Source organism: Neoarius graeffei, chromosome 18 (genome assembly GCF_027579695.1).
Source record: "Neoarius graeffei isolate fNeoGra1 chromosome 18, fNeoGra1.pri, whole genome shotgun sequence".
Classification (NCBI taxonomy): domain Eukaryota; kingdom Metazoa; phylum Chordata; class Actinopteri; order Siluriformes; family Ariidae; genus Neoarius; species Neoarius graeffei.
This window is the reverse complement of record NC_083586.1, coordinates 59,665,468-59,680,785: the sequence shown is the minus strand read 5'-3', so window position 1 is coordinate 59,680,785 and position 15,318 is coordinate 59,665,468. Positions and strand designations below refer to the sequence as shown.

At 41.0% G+C, this 15,318-nt stretch overlaps 1 protein-coding gene across 1 annotated transcript; it reads left to right on the top strand.

Moving 5' to 3' along the window:
- The first annotated feature begins 2,102 nt into the window (after positions 1-2,102).
- On the top strand, positions 2,103-14,437 carry btbd3a (BTB (POZ) domain containing 3a). Its single transcript, XM_060899119.1, has 5 exons — positions 2,103-2,416; positions 8,048-8,325; positions 8,420-8,510; positions 10,969-11,087; positions 11,731-14,437. The coding sequence occupies exons 2-5, from the start codon at positions 8,177-8,179 to the stop codon at positions 12,761-12,763; spliced, it is 1,392 nt and encodes a 463-aa protein (XP_060755102.1). The 5' UTR covers positions 2,103-2,416; positions 8,048-8,176; the 3' UTR covers positions 12,764-14,437.
- The last annotated feature ends 881 nt before the right edge of the window (positions 14,438-15,318 follow it).

Below are 15,318 nucleotides of genomic sequence, written 5' to 3'. Positions count from 1 at the left end.
TCTGCGCAGCTCAACCAACCGAATATCAGTCTTTTTGTTTTATGTGAGTTGCTGCAACTATGTATACACTGCCGTGCACCTCAATAAACGAATGGTAATTAGTCTTTTGATTTTTCCGTGAGGTTTGCCTTATGCAAAGAAAGACAGCATAGACGTTTTTTCCTCCCTATAAGTGGGGGGGGACCGAACGAAGTGAATTTAAATCTGGGTGGGACGAATCCCCCCCGTCCCCCCCTCTATCTGCGCCCGTGAGTCAAACTCTTGCGGTTACCCACCCCCCACTGTAACCCTAGCTAGGTGAGAGGTCGAGGGCTACAGAAACAGAGATCGGCGCTGCCCTATGCGCCATATGGCATGGGAAGGACTTTAGACTTTTAGATGTTTATGACACTGCTTTTGGTTTTGTTATTCTGACCTTGCCTCACGTTTTGTTTTTGTAAATATCATGCCTGCTAATAAACACTCTTCCTGCACTTACATCTGTCTACCACCGCATACCTGACTGAATACTTTGCAACGTCTCTGTGAAAACAGCTTCCTTATATGCTTGTGCTGATTGTGTTCAAATCAGTATCAGGTGTTTCCCATAATGACTGGGTCTCAAGTACATGCACACAACGTGCTCCAAAGGATTCCTGAATGTAAATGCACTTTTTAAGTCTTGGCAAAGGTTAGGCTATGCTGAGCTGCTGTGCTGATGAGGCTCCCGTGAGCATCGAGGACATGGATTTGAGACAAATACACCTCAAGAGGTTCGACGAAGGTTCCCTGATCTTTGGGAAGTATTCCCAAACCCATCTGTGAATATTCGCCATTTAGTTTGTCGACAAAAACATGGCCACCAAATTTCAGTGTATGCATTGAAATTTTTCGTGATGTTTTTGGACACTTATGAGGCAGAGACACCCAAAAAAACAACTCGCAAACCTCAGAGAACATTCGTTGTGCATCGTCTGATTGGTGGCGATGCTACCAATTTTTCATCGCTGAGTATTTGCAAATCCATCATGAGCTGTAGTGAGATTAGGGCCTTACAGACAATAATCACTGCTCTCTTTACTGACGCACAAACACTTTTGTGTAACATATTTTGTTCTAGGAAAGTAATATTTGGAATCTAAAATGTCTACTGACTTGATCATGTAAAAATCATCAAATAATAATAAAAAAATCTACAACAAAGTTTGAGCTAAAAATAGTGTGTCTAAGGGTAGTATCTCACTCGGCTGCGACAGCCTGTGACTAGTTGGAGACACAACAATTGCGATAAAATGTGCGAATTAGTGACCATTTTCACTTGGAATCACACTGAATTGATATTCGCATATTTTTACTGCAATTGTTGTGTCTCCAACTAGTCGCAGGCTGTCGCAGCCCGGCTTTCCCTTGGTAGGCAGGGAAGTAGAGGAAGTCTCACGGAAACTGACTTGAGAAGGGTTTGCGACAGCTTTGCGACACCAGTGACACATTTGCGGCTATTTTGAGAGAAATTGTGTCGCGCAAATTTTTTGAACATGTTCAAAATTTCAGCGACGAAGGAACGACACTTTGCGACTCATGCGAGGAAACTGAGAAGCCTGCGAATGTTTCAAGACACTTTTGAAACTCTCTCGCGAATGACGTTCGCAATTTGTCGCAAGCTGTCGCAGCCCAGTGAGACACTGGCTTAAGACTTTTGCACAGGATTGGACCTGATACTCAACTGTTTTTAAACACACTAAAGTAAAAAAAATATTTTCGACTTTTCAAACATAAATAAAATTTAAAACACAAATTACATTTCAGTGGCTTTGCTGCCATCTGCTGGTGAACAGCATGAACTAAAGTGGATTTTTTTTTAATTAATATTTATCATTACCATTTAGCATTTCTTTTCATTATTTGTTTTTAAAATAATACTTTTCCGTAATAATTATCTTAAACAAGAATTATGACAAAGATTCTTTATAAACCAGATGAAATCCGATACAGGGAGTGTCAGTGGGCCAGATTTTTTGGCAGGGATTCAGCTTTAGGAAGCTGTGTCCTGAATCGAATGCGTCCCTGCCTCCCGAGTGCACTTCACATGCTGTATAACATAGCGGACTACACACCCTAATAAGTGCACTTTCTGCTAATTTGTGATTGAGCCTCTTCAAGATGGCCGCCGGTAGACTCTTGGGCTGTCTTTAAACTTTTATTTCTTCCTCTTCTCTGGAGTGTCGTTTAAGATTTGAAGATTTTTTTCAACCATATAAAATCCACTGAGCGATATGAGACACGTATTAGATTATATTTTTCTTTATCTTTAAATTAAGCGTGTATTTTTATTTTATTTGCCAGCATTGCTAGCGTGTTAGCTGCTGTTTCCGTGCTAGCCTGCTAAGCTAATCCAGTAAATACACTGCATCTGAGGAACAGCTGTGTTCATCCTCAGGTTAATAAATCTGTTTGTTTTTCTTTAAATAAATGCAAATTTGAGGTATTTCTGTTCATGTTATTGCTGTTGTCATGATGGTTAGTTTGCTAACAGGCGAGGCAAAGTTTTATTTCCTGTCAGTATCCAGTGAAGAGCTGTTGTGATTTATTAAAAACAGTAAATATTATTTTATTGTCTAATTTCACTAACACTGAGATAACATTTAATTCACTTCAAGAAATGAAAAGTTTTGTTTCTTAAATCGGGATCAGTTGATTTTCAAATTTTCATTTCCTTCTTTCACTTCATCCTTTTCTTCCTACAGTGAAAAACTGATAGTAAGATGGAGGATAACTTTTTCTTTACATGCGTTCCTTGATTTACTTTTTTTTCTTGACCCCATATCTTCATTTTACTTCACTCTTATCCTTCTGCGTCTATTTTTCTATCTTTCTCTCGACCTTTCACTGCTCCTTCCTTCCTTCCTGACTTCTTCATTCCTTCTCCTCTATCTGACTTCCATTCTTCTTTACTTCCTTCCAGACATCATTTAATCCTTCCTTCTTTTTCCTACAGTGAAGGGTAAATAGTAAGATGGAGGATAATTTTCTTTACCTCCTTCACTTTCTTTACAGATGCTCTTTGGTTTACTTCTTTTCTTGACCCCATATCGCCAGCTTTTCTTCTTCTCCTCTTATCCTTCTGCATATTTCTTCGTGTCTTTCAATCCACCCTTCACTGCTCCTTTGTTTCTGCTCCTCTATCTGACTTCCATTCTTCTTTACTTCCTTCCAGACATCATTTAATCCTTCCTTCTTTCACTTCTTCCTTTTCTTCCTACAGTGAAAAACTGATAGTAAGATGGAGGATAATTTTCTTTACGTGTTCCTTGATTTACTTTTTTTCTTGACCCCATATCTTCATTTTACTTCACTCTTATCCTTCTGTGTCTATTTTTCTATCTTTCTCTCGACCTTTCACTGCTCCTTCCTTCCTTCCTGACTTCTTCATTCCTTCTCCTCTATCTGACTTCCATTCTTCTTTACTTCCTTCCAGACATCATTTAATCCTTCCTTCTTTCACTTCACCTTTTCTTCCTACAGTGAAAAACTGATAGTAAGATGGAGGATAACTTTTTCTTTACATGCGTTCCTTGATTTACTTTTTTTCTTGACCCCATATCTTCATTTTACTTCACTCTTATCCTTCTGTCTATTTTTCTATCTTTCTCTCGACCTTTCACTGCTCCTTCATTCCTTCCTTCCTGACTTCACTTCTTCATTCTCTATCTGACTTCCATTCTTCTTTACTTCCCTCCAGACATCATTTAATCCTTCCTTCTTTTTCCTACAGTGAAGGGTAAATAGTAAGATGGAGGATAATTTTCTTTACCTTCAGTTTCTTTACAGATGCTCCTTGGTTTACTTCTTTTCTTGACCCCATATCGCCAGCTTTTCTTCTTCTCCTCTTATCCTTCTGCATATTTCTTCATCTCTCTTTCAATCCACCCTTCACTGCTCCTTTGTTTCTGCTCCTCTATCTGACTTCCATTCTTCTTTACTTCCTTCCAGACATCATTTAATCCTTCCTTCTTTCACTTCATCCTTTTCTTCCTACAGTGAAAAACTGATAGTAAGATGGAAGATAACTTTTTCTTTACATGCGTTCCTTGATTTACTTTTTTCTTGACCCCATATCTTCATTTTACTTCACTCTTATCCTTCTGTGTCTATTTTTCTATCTTTATCTCGACCTTTCACTGCTCCTTCCTTCCTTCCTTCCTGACTTCACTTCTTCATTCCTTCTCCTCTGTCTGACTTCCATTCTTCTTTACTTCCTTCCAGACATCATTTAATCCTTCCTTCCTTTCACTTCATCCTTTTCCTACAGTGAAGGGTAAATAGTAAGATGGAGGATAATTTTCTTTACCTCCTTCACTTTCTTTACAGATGCTCCTTGGTTTACTTCTTTTCTTGACCCCATATCGCCAGCTTTTCATCTTTTTTCTCTTATCCTTCCGCATATCTCTTCATCTGTCTTTCAATCCACCTTTCACTGCTCCTTCCTTCCTGACTTCACTTCTTCATTCCTTCTCCTCTGTCTGACTTCCATTCTTCTTTACTTCCTTCCAGACATTTAATCCTTCCTTCTTTCACTTCTTCCTTTTCTTCCTACAGTGAAAAACTGATAGTAAGATGGAGGATAATTTTCTTTACCTCCTTCAGTTTCTTTACAGATGCTCCTTGGTTTACTTCTTTTCTTGACCCCATATCGCCAGCTTTTCTTCTCCTCTTCTCCTTCTGCATATTTCTTCATCTGTCTTTCGGTCCACCATTCACTGCTCCTTCATTTCTTCTCCTCTATCTGACTTCCATTCTTCTTTACTTCCTTCCAGACATCATTTAATCCTTCCTTCTTTCACTTGTTCCTTTTCTTCCTACAGTGAAAAACTGATAGTAAGATGGAGGATAATTTTCTTTACATGTGTTCCTTGATTTTTTTTCTTGACTCCATATCTTCATTTTACTCCACTCTTATCCTTCTGCGTCTATTTTTCTATCTTTCTCTCGACCTTTCACCACTTCTTCATTCCTTCTCCTCTGTCTGACTTCCATTCTTCTTTACTTCCTTCCAGACATCATTTAATCCTTCCTTTTTTCACTTCTTCCTTTTCTTCCTACAGTGAAGGGTAAATAGTAAGATGGAGGATAATTTTCTTTACCTCCTTCACTTTCTTTACAGATGTTCCTTGGTTTACTTCTTTTCTTGACCCCATATCACCAGCTTTTCTTCTCCGCTTATCTTTCTGAATATTTCTTCATCTATCTTTTGGTCCACCATTCACTGCTTTTTCATTCCTTCTCCTCTATCTGACTTCCATTCTTCTTTACTTCCTTCCAGACATCATTTAATCCTTCCTTCTTTTTGCTACAGTGAAGGGTAAATAGTAAGATGGAGGATAATTTTCTTTACCTCCTTCACTTTCTTTACAGATGCTCCTTGGTTTACTTCTTTTTTTGACCCCATATTGCCAACTTTTCTTCTTTTTCTCTTATCCTTCTGCATATTTCTTCATCTGTCTTTCAATCCACCTTTCACTGCTCCTTCATTCCTGACTTCACTTCTTCATTCCTTCTCCTCTGTCTGTCTTCCATTCTTCTTTACTTCCTTCCAGACATCATTTAATCCTTCCTTCTTTCACTACTTCTTCCTTTTCTTCCTACAGTGAAAAACTGATAGTAAGATGGAGGATAATTTTCTTTACCTCCTTCAGTTTCTTTACAGATGCTCCTTGGTTTACTTCTTTTCTTGACCCCATATCGCCAGCTTTTCCTCTTCTCCTCCCGCATATTTCTTCATCTATCTTTCGGTCCACCATTCACTGCTCCTTCATTTCTTCTCTATCTGACTTCCATTCTTCTTTACTTCCTTCCAGACATCATTTAATCCTTCCTTCCTTTCACTTCATCCTTTTCTTCCTACAGTGAAAAACTGATAGTAAGATGGAGGATAAATTTTCTTTACATGTGTTCCTTGATTTACTTTTTTTCTTGATCCCATATCTTCATTTTACTTCACTCTTATCCTTCTGCGTCTATTTTTCTATCTTTCTCTTGACCTTTCACTGCTCCTTCCTTCCTTCCTTCCTTCCTTCCTTCCTGACTTCACTTCTTCATTCTCTATCTGACTTCCATTCTTCTTTACTTCCCTCCAGACATCATTTAATCCTTCCTTCTTTCACTTCTTCCTTTTCTTCCTACAGTGAAAAACTGATAGTAAGATGGAGGATAATTTTCTTTACCTCCTTCACTTTCTTTACAGATGCTCTTTGGTTTACTTCTTTTCTTGACCCCATATCAACAGCTTTTCTTCTTTTTCTCTTATCCTTCTGCATATTTCTTTATCTGTCTTTCTCTCAACCTTTCACTGCTCCTTCATTCCTTCCTAATTTTATTCCATCCTTACTTCCTGACTTCACTACTTTGTTCCTTCTCCTCTATCTGACTTCCAGTCTTCTTTTCTGACTTCTTTACTTCTTTCATTTCTTCCTTTTCTTTCCTGCAGTTAAAGGTAGATAAAAAAAGACACTTTACTTCCTTCCCTTTTTTTAAACACGTATGCTCCTTGATTTATTTCTTTTCTTGACCTCGTATCCCCAGATTTTCATCATTTCCTTCTTTATCCTTCTGCATATTTATTCCTCATCTATCTAACTTCCATTCTTCTGTACTTCCATCCAGGACATCATTTAATCCTTCCTTCTTTCATGTCTTCCTTTTCTTCCTACAGTGAAGGGTAGATGGAGGATAATTTTCTTTACTTCCTTCACTACTTCCTTTTCTTTCCTACATTTAAAGGTAGATAAAGATAGAGAAACCCTTTTCTTTACTTTCTCCACAGATGTTCCTTGATTTTTCTTTTCTTGACCTCATATCACCAGCTTTTCTACTTTTCTTTCACTCTTATCCTTCTGCATATTTATTCCGAATCTATCTTCCTACCTTCCTTCTTTCTGAACTTTATTCCGTCCTGACTTCACTACTTCAATCCTTCCCCTCTGTCTGACTTAAATTCTTCTTTCCATTCTTCTGTACTTCCTTCCAGGACATCATTTAATCCTTCCTTCTTTTCTTTTCTTTTTGACAGTGAAGGGTAGATGGTAAGATGGAGGATAACTTTCTTTACCTCCTTCACTTTCTTTACATATGTTCCTTGATTTATTCCTTTTCTTGACCCCGTATCCCCTGATTTTTCTTCACTCTTCATATTTCATCTATTTTTTTCTATCCCCCTTTCACTGCTCCTTCCTTCCTGACTTCATTTCTTCGTTCCTTCTCCTCTATCCGACTTCCATTCTTCTTCCTTCTAGACATCATTTAATCCTTTAATTCTTTCACTTCTTCCTTTTCTTCCTACAGTTAAAGATAGATAGATAGTAAGATAGAGACTTTACTTCCTTCACTTCCTTTACAGATGTTCCTTGAATTACTTCTTTTCTTGACTCCATGTCTGCAGATTTTCTTTATTTCTTTCACTCTTATCCTTCTGCGTATTTATTCCTCCTCTGTCTTCCTTCCTGACTTTCACTACTTCATTCTTTCTCCTCTATCTGACTTCCAGTCTTCTTTCCTGGATTCTGTACTTCCTTCTGTACATCATTTAATCCTTCCTTTTTTGTTTCTTTTTTTTTTTCCTTCCTGACTTCTTCACTACTTCATTCTTTCTTCCCGGTCTAACTTCTGCACTTCCTTCCAGACCTTATTTAATCCTTTCTTGCTTTCATTTCTTCCTTTTCTTTCCTACACTGAAAGGCAGATTTCATTTCCTCTTATCCTTTTGTATATATTTTTTCCGCATCTATCTTTCTAACTTTCTTCCATCCTTTTTTTTCCCTGCCTTGATTTCCGTCCTTCCTTCCTGACTTCACTACTTCGTTCCTTCTCCTCTATCCGACTTCGTCGTCTTTCCTGAGTTCTGTACTTCCTTCCAGGCCATCATTTCATCCTTTTAATTATTTCCTTCTTTCCTAAATTAATTACTTCTCCTGACTTAATTTCATCCATCCCAACTTTCTGTTCCTTCAGTCTGTCCCAAATTCATTCCATCCGTCCTTCCTTTTTCCTTTGCTAACTGATTTTTCTCTTCCAGATGTTTCGGAGTGTTTTGTTGAAGCGGTGATACCCGGCGTTACCATACACTGTACCTCTCTTACTTGTGTCCACGTCTGGGAACAGTTTGGCCATGAGTGGACCCTGAGTACTCTTCAGGTGCGATAAAATGGCCGCCGAACTTTATGCTGCTAAGAAGTTGCCCTCGGTGGCGGCCACGGCGACGGCGGTGCAGCAGTACCAACAGCAGAACATCAGCAACAACAACACTGTACAGGGCTGCAACTGGCAGGGACTCTATCCCACCATCAGAGAGAGGTACACACACAATCGCAAAACCTGTCTCACACCACAGCGTTGTACTGAAACTACTGTAAATTTGCGTGTTTGGTGTTTAATTTTGTGTCTCCAGAAACGCAGTCATGTTTAACAATGAGCTGATGGCGGACGTGCACTTCGTGGTCGGCCCTCCCGGGGGCACACAGAGAGTTCCAGGGCACAAGGTGAGGGTGGAGAAGAGTTTACCCTTCACTTCAAAACAGACTAGAGTAGTCAGCCAATCAGAAACGAGTGTCATCCCACACACACACTTAAGCCATGTTCACACGCGCTTGAGTTTAAACAGTAAAGATGTAACCCAGTTCCCTGGAGAGCTCGTGTGTGAACAGAAGCCAGCGCATTACCAGGAAAGAGGACGAAATGTTCAGGGCTCGACATTAACTTTTAAACCCACTTGCCGTGGGGGTAAATTTCCACTTGCCCCCCCAATATTATCACTTTCTCCCTATTTTGCGAGTACTACTTTTTTTTTTTTTAATTTTTAGGAAAACCATAGAATAGTTGTGAATTGCAACATAAAATGAAGATCACACATTGAGTTGAAGTTTGGTTATTGATTAAGTTTATTATTAAGCTTGGTTATTGGTTACTTTTTACTTGTAACGGACAATAACAATTTTATCCAAAATAGTTTTTCCTGCCTTAGTCGATTTATTTCCATTTCACATCCATGGAGCTGTTGTAAAGTTCAGTGTGTTTGTGTAGAACTCTCTCTCTCTCTCTCTCTCTCATACCCCTTTTCCACCAAATCAGTTCCAGGGCTGGTTCGGGGCCAGTGCTGCTGCTGGTTCACAACTCGTTCAACTTGCGAGCCACCTGAGAACCAGTTTGCTTTTCCATAGCTCACGGTGCTAAGGGAAGCCACGTCATTACGTCGCTGTATACGTCAGTTACGTCACTATGTTTGCATAAACCTTGGCGTGAATATCGAAGCAAAAACAACATGGAAGAAGCCGCAGCAACAACAACAATAATAATAACGGATGACTTCGCGTTTGTACAGCTGCTGCTTCTCGTCGCTTAAAAATGGCGATCTTTCGTGGTCTTATTGTTGTTGGTCTTAACAACTCCGCCCCCCCGCTGACGTAAGCGGTTCTTTCCTCTGGCCCAGCAGAGAGTTGGTGCTAGCCTGGAACCAGTTTTTCTGGCCCCAGAGCCAGTTCTTTGTCAGTGGAAACAGAAAACCCGGTTCCAAACTAAGCACTGGCCCCGAACCAGCCCTGGAACTGCTTTGGTGGAAAAGGGGCATCAGACTGTAGGTTCATTACTCCATAATGTAGAAATCATAAAATAGAAATCTATAACACAGTTTGTATGAAGAAAACAATAGGGTGCCAATACGTTTGAACAGTACTGTGTTTGAGAATATTTATATAATCTTTTTTTTTTTTTTTTTATCATCCACCTTTAGGTTTAAAGAAAAAAAAAATGCAAATACAGATCTGGCAACCTGTAACTGAATCAGTGCAGCCAGTCTGGTTTTTAAACCTAGAGGTGAATGATTTTATATAAATATTTTGCACAGGACTGTGTTCCTCTGATAACAGAAACAAAGCTCCAGCTCTCTCTGCTCTTAATCTGTTCTGTTCTTTCAGGATTTATCGCGCATGTCGCTCCTTGTTTGATTTTTTTTTTTTTATGCCCGAGTTGCTTAAAACCAATCTGGGTTTTCTGTGTCGAATCAGGAAGCGGCTTCACCTGTACGAAAATCAAACACTTTCATGAAGGCGCTGACTCGAACGCGAGCAGAAAAAAATAAAACAAGATTCTTAAGCAAACGCTTCCATCCTCACTTCCGACTTTCTGTTTTTGTAAAATACATTTTAGATGCGATCGTGAATTTCTCTGGAGTTTTCAGGCTGAGCTCCTCTCCTCGTATTCTTTAACCACTCATTTCCTCGTTGTTCTTGAAGCATTTGCTTCTGTTTATTAACGTTTTTCTTGATAGCGGGGAGACGGTGATGCCTTTTATCTATTTCTCTGTTTGAAGAAGCAAAAACATCGCAAAAATTAACCATATTGAAGACAGATTAAGCTGCTTGTGTGAAAGACGGTGTCTGTCTGACCCCAGCTGTAATTATCATGTGATGCGTGACGTCATGCACAAGGGGTCTATAAACAGTATGCGTACCATACTACACCAGCGGGGGGGATATAAAATAACTTGCAAAGCAGTAAATGAAACCGAGACTAAGAAAACAGCCAAGACATGATGGCGGATGCGTAGTGAGGGACGCTTTTAGGGACTGAAATAAAAAGATAAAAAAGCCTAATTTTTCTGGTACTAGTTCATAATATATGCTCATTCCAACTTGCCCAGTTGGGCATGTCGGGGACATATCCCACTTGCCCGAATGCATATTTCACTTGTCCCGGGCAATCGGGCAGTCCTTAATGTCGAGCTGTGATGTTTATTCTGCAGTAAACTGAAACATGAAAATGTATACGAGAAGAGAAGCATTTATATCCTACTGTAGATATCTTGTTCAGGATTCAGGATAAAGCTGATATTTGCATGAGTTAGAATAAAAATATAACTGTGGTTTTAGCATTTACAGCTAAATAATGAATGCTAACTAGCAGATTTCTCTCTCTCTCTCTCTCTCTCTCTCTCTCTCTCAGTACATCCTGGCCGTCGGCAGCTCTGTCTTCTATGCCATGTTCTACGGGGAGCTGGCGGAGGATACAGATGAGATCCGCATCCCAGACGTCGAGCCACATTCCTTCCTGGCCATGCTCAAGTGAGAATCATAAGAGCAGACAACAGTATTGTAGCCCTTGAGTTGTCTCTCTCACTCACCGGCCACTTTAATTGGAACTTTTTCTTGATTCTAAGATCCCTGTTCTTAGCTGTTTGTGGAACCCAGTGTGGTGTTCTGCTGTTGCTTTTCTGCTCACCGCAGTTGTAAGGAGTGATTATATGAGTTACTATATCCTTCCTGGCAAAAAAAAAAAAAATCTGAACCACGAATCTGGCCATTTTTTCCTCTGACCCTCTCTTATCAACAAGATGTTTGTTTCCACTCACAGAACTCGATGTTTTTTTGTTTTTCGCACCATTCTGTGTAAACTCTAGAGACTGTTGTGTGTGAAAACCCCAGGAGATCAGCAGTTTCTGAAATACTCGAACCAGCACCCATGCCACAGTGAAATGCAAGTCGCTCATTTTTTGAGATCATGCGTAATTTTTCCCATTCTGATGTTCAAACACTGTGAACGTTAACCGAAGCTTTTGATTTGTATCTGATCAGCGAACTGCCTCAAACAGCAGGTGGATGGATGATGGTTCCTAATAAAGTGTTCGGGGAGTGTCTGGAGAGTTTGCGGATTTTGTGTGTGAGAGACGCTTTTAATTTTACTCCGTCTCCTCTTTCCTCGCTGCAGATACATCTACTGTGATGAGATTGACCTGTGTGCGGACACCGTCCTGGCCACGCTGTATGCTGCCAAGAAGTACATGGTTCCTCACCTGGCGCGTGCCTGCGTGGCGTTCCTGGAGACCAGCCTGAGTGCACGCAACGCCTGCGTGCTGCTGTCGCAGAGCTGCCTGTTCGAGGAGCCGGAGCTGACGCGCCGTTGCTGGCAGGTGATCGACGCCCAGGCCGAGCTCGCGCTGCGCTCTGACGCCTTCTGCGACATCGACCTGCGCACGCTGGAGAGCATCCTTCGGCGTGAAACCCTCAACGCGAGCGAGACGGTCGTTCTGGAGGCGGCTCTCAGCTGGGCCGAGGCTGAGTGCCAGCGCCGTGAACTGCAACCCACTGTCGAAAACAAGAGGCTGGTGCTGGGCGAGGCTCTGTACCTCATCCGTGTCCCAGCGATGTCACTGGACGAGTTTGCAAACGGCGCGGCGCAGTGCGGCCTGCTCACTCTTGCCGAGACCAACGCGGTCTTCCTGTGGCACACGGCAGCTAACAAACCCGAGCTGCCCTTCGTTAGCCAGCCGAGGAAAGGCCTGACGCCCCAGCGCTGCCACCGCTTCCAGTCCTGCGCCTACCGTAGCAACCAGTGGCGTTACCGTGGACGCTGTGACAGCATTCAGTTTGCTGTGGACAGGCGCGTGTTTATTGCCGGGTTCGGCCTTTACGGCTCCAGCTGCGGCTCGGCCGAGTACCAGGCTAAGATCGAGCTCAAGAGGCAGGGCACCACGCTGGGCCTCGCTGTCGTCAAGTACTTCTCAGATGGCTCCAGCGGCACGTTCCCGGTGTTCTTCGAGCACCCTGTGCAGGTGGAACCTGATACGTTCTACACAGCCAGTGTGGTGCTGGATGGCAACGAGCTCAGCTACTTCGGCCAAGAAGGGATGACCGAGGTGCAGTGCGGGAAGGTCACCTTCCAGTTCCAGTGCTCCTCAGATAGTACCAACGGTACCGGAGTGCAGGGGGGGCAGATACCCGAGCTCATATTTTATGCCTGAGAAACAACTTTACAAGGTCTCTAAGGTCATGCGAAAATCTCCAACTTGTACAGAAACGTTGTTGTGGTTGTAATGACAGCAGGTAGGACGTCTTTACAGGTAAATCTGCCCAGAATCATACCTGGATTTCTGATGACTCGTTGCCATGTTCAGTTCCATTTTGGCAGCTTTTTCAGATTTTAAATTCATGGCACATGACGTGAAGGTGTTAAGGGGTTAAACTGACCGGCAGCTAGCAAGTGCTGGGTTACGGATACATCACTAGCATGACAATCACCAGCGCACCCCCTGACTTACTACAACCTGACTGGACAACACGACGTTACGTTTTAAACCTAACACACGATTGCCTTACTGTCCTCTTGTTTCGCTAGCCTGTTGTAACGTGCTGGTATGGCCAAATGAACCACAGTCCCAGCTTTTACTAATGCTAGACATGACCTACGAGTGAATTTCCTGCAATTCTGTTCAGCTTTTTAAAGCTGCCTGCGAGCTAAATTACAATAAAAACACGGACAAACATGAGATCCGGTCTGAAGGGCAATATTTCCGATCACGTGTTTGTTTTTTTGCAGGTCTAGAAGGAAAAACAGCATCGTTATTACAGATTACTCTTTATCTAGGAAGCAATTCAGCTAGCTAACTAACAATTTTCTGTCATTTTCACTGATGACATATCCATCTGAGTGAGGCCATGGTCATGGTTTAATCCAGTTGGGACTTGGTTTCCTCATGGCGAGTTCCTTCCTGTTCCAGTGAAGCACATGCTAATCATACGTGACTATATCTTGGTAGCACGTGAGCTTTTTGGATTTTGTCTGTATACTCAGCCAGCATCTTTGCATCAAAACTCTGCGATGTTTGTTTGTTTATTCGTTACTTAGCGTGGTGTTTGTTCCTGTGGTCTTGTGGCTTTTGCTTCAATAGCACCAGATAGGTGCCTTTTTTTTCATCTTTAGCCTTTTAATATTTAAACCACTAAAATTCACTCACGGTGTCTGGATCCATTGTGCAGTCGGGGTCTGTGTCTGTCAGTTTCTACATCGTGCCTTGTGTTTCTGGTTCACTAAAAAGAAAACGGCTGACTAGTTTCTGAATCCGCAGAATACAAAGGCAGCTCGCCGGTAACACTACCAAAAAAAAAAAAGGTTGTAGCTGCTAGACCGTATTCAAAGAGTAAATACTGGCAAATGAATCATGTTTTTGTACACATTTACATACATTATACATGTAATAAATAAAAGTGCTTATTTTGTGAAATTGATACTTGATAATTTTTATACTTGATGTGCTCGACTTTGTGTATCAGATGCTCGGTGTAATAACTCGAGGCCAGTTTTCTTGTCAGGGTGAAGGCTGTCGCTTCAATGGGTTTCATGGTTTAACAATTGTTGTACAATGAAGAGCTCAGATTGTTTAAAAACACTAGCAGGGTTTTTTTTTTCTTGTTTCATGAAGGGCTTGATGATGCTTTGTGCTGCTCATCACTACTTTTTTTTTTTTGTTACATCCCACTTGTCCTTTTGACATTTTTTTGTTTGTAACTTTACACTGGTGAAGTTTAGTGACGCTTGTTATTGTTTTCATCCAATTTCCTGAGGAAAAAAAATTGCTTACTGCCCCTTTAATCACAGTGAACATTCACACAATCTGAAATAAACCCTGTTCACACAACTCTGTGGACTTATTCATGTTTGTGGAAAAGTAACAGATGCTAAATCATGTAGGACATTTTCATAGCATAATTACCTTCCTTAATGTTTTGCAATGTTACAATGTGCATATTTAGCACTGGTATCTGTATGGTTACTTAGTGCTACTTTAAAGTTGTTGGATTATTAGAAGTTATCTTCAAAACGAGACCGATATCAGTCATGACCAGACAGAAAAGCTACAGTAGAAGACCACATCAGGATGCACGTGTCATCTTATAATAACCACGAAGATGCTAATCTCAGTAATCACTAGGAAACTAGTGCAAATATTACAGGCTGAGGCAGGAATCATTTCAGGATCAAAGTTTACATTTGTAGTTTTCAGGATAAACCTGACAAAATATAACATTGCAATAAAACCACTACGCTACCACGAGTTGGCCTGGGGGTTAGCGCGTCTGCCTGTTGATCGGTAGATCGCAAGTTCTACTCTCCTTGCGGTCGGGTCATACCAAAGACCATCATAAAAATGGTACCTACAGTGGTGCTTGAAAGTTTGTGAACCCTTTAGAATTTTTTATATTTCTGCATAAATATGACCCAAAACATCATCAGATTTTCTCACAAGTCCTAAAAGTAGATAAAGAGAACCCAGTTAAACAAATGAGACAAAAATATTATACTTGGTCATTTATTTATTGAGGAAAATGATCCAATATTGCATATCTGTGAGTGGCAAAAGTATGTGAACCTTTGCTTTCAGTATCTGGTGTGACCCCCTTGTGCAGCAATAACTGCAACTAAATGTTTCCGGTAACTGTTAGTCAGTCCTGCACACCGGCTTGGAGGAATTTTAGCCCATTCCTCCATACAGAACAGCTTCAACTCTGGGATGTTGGT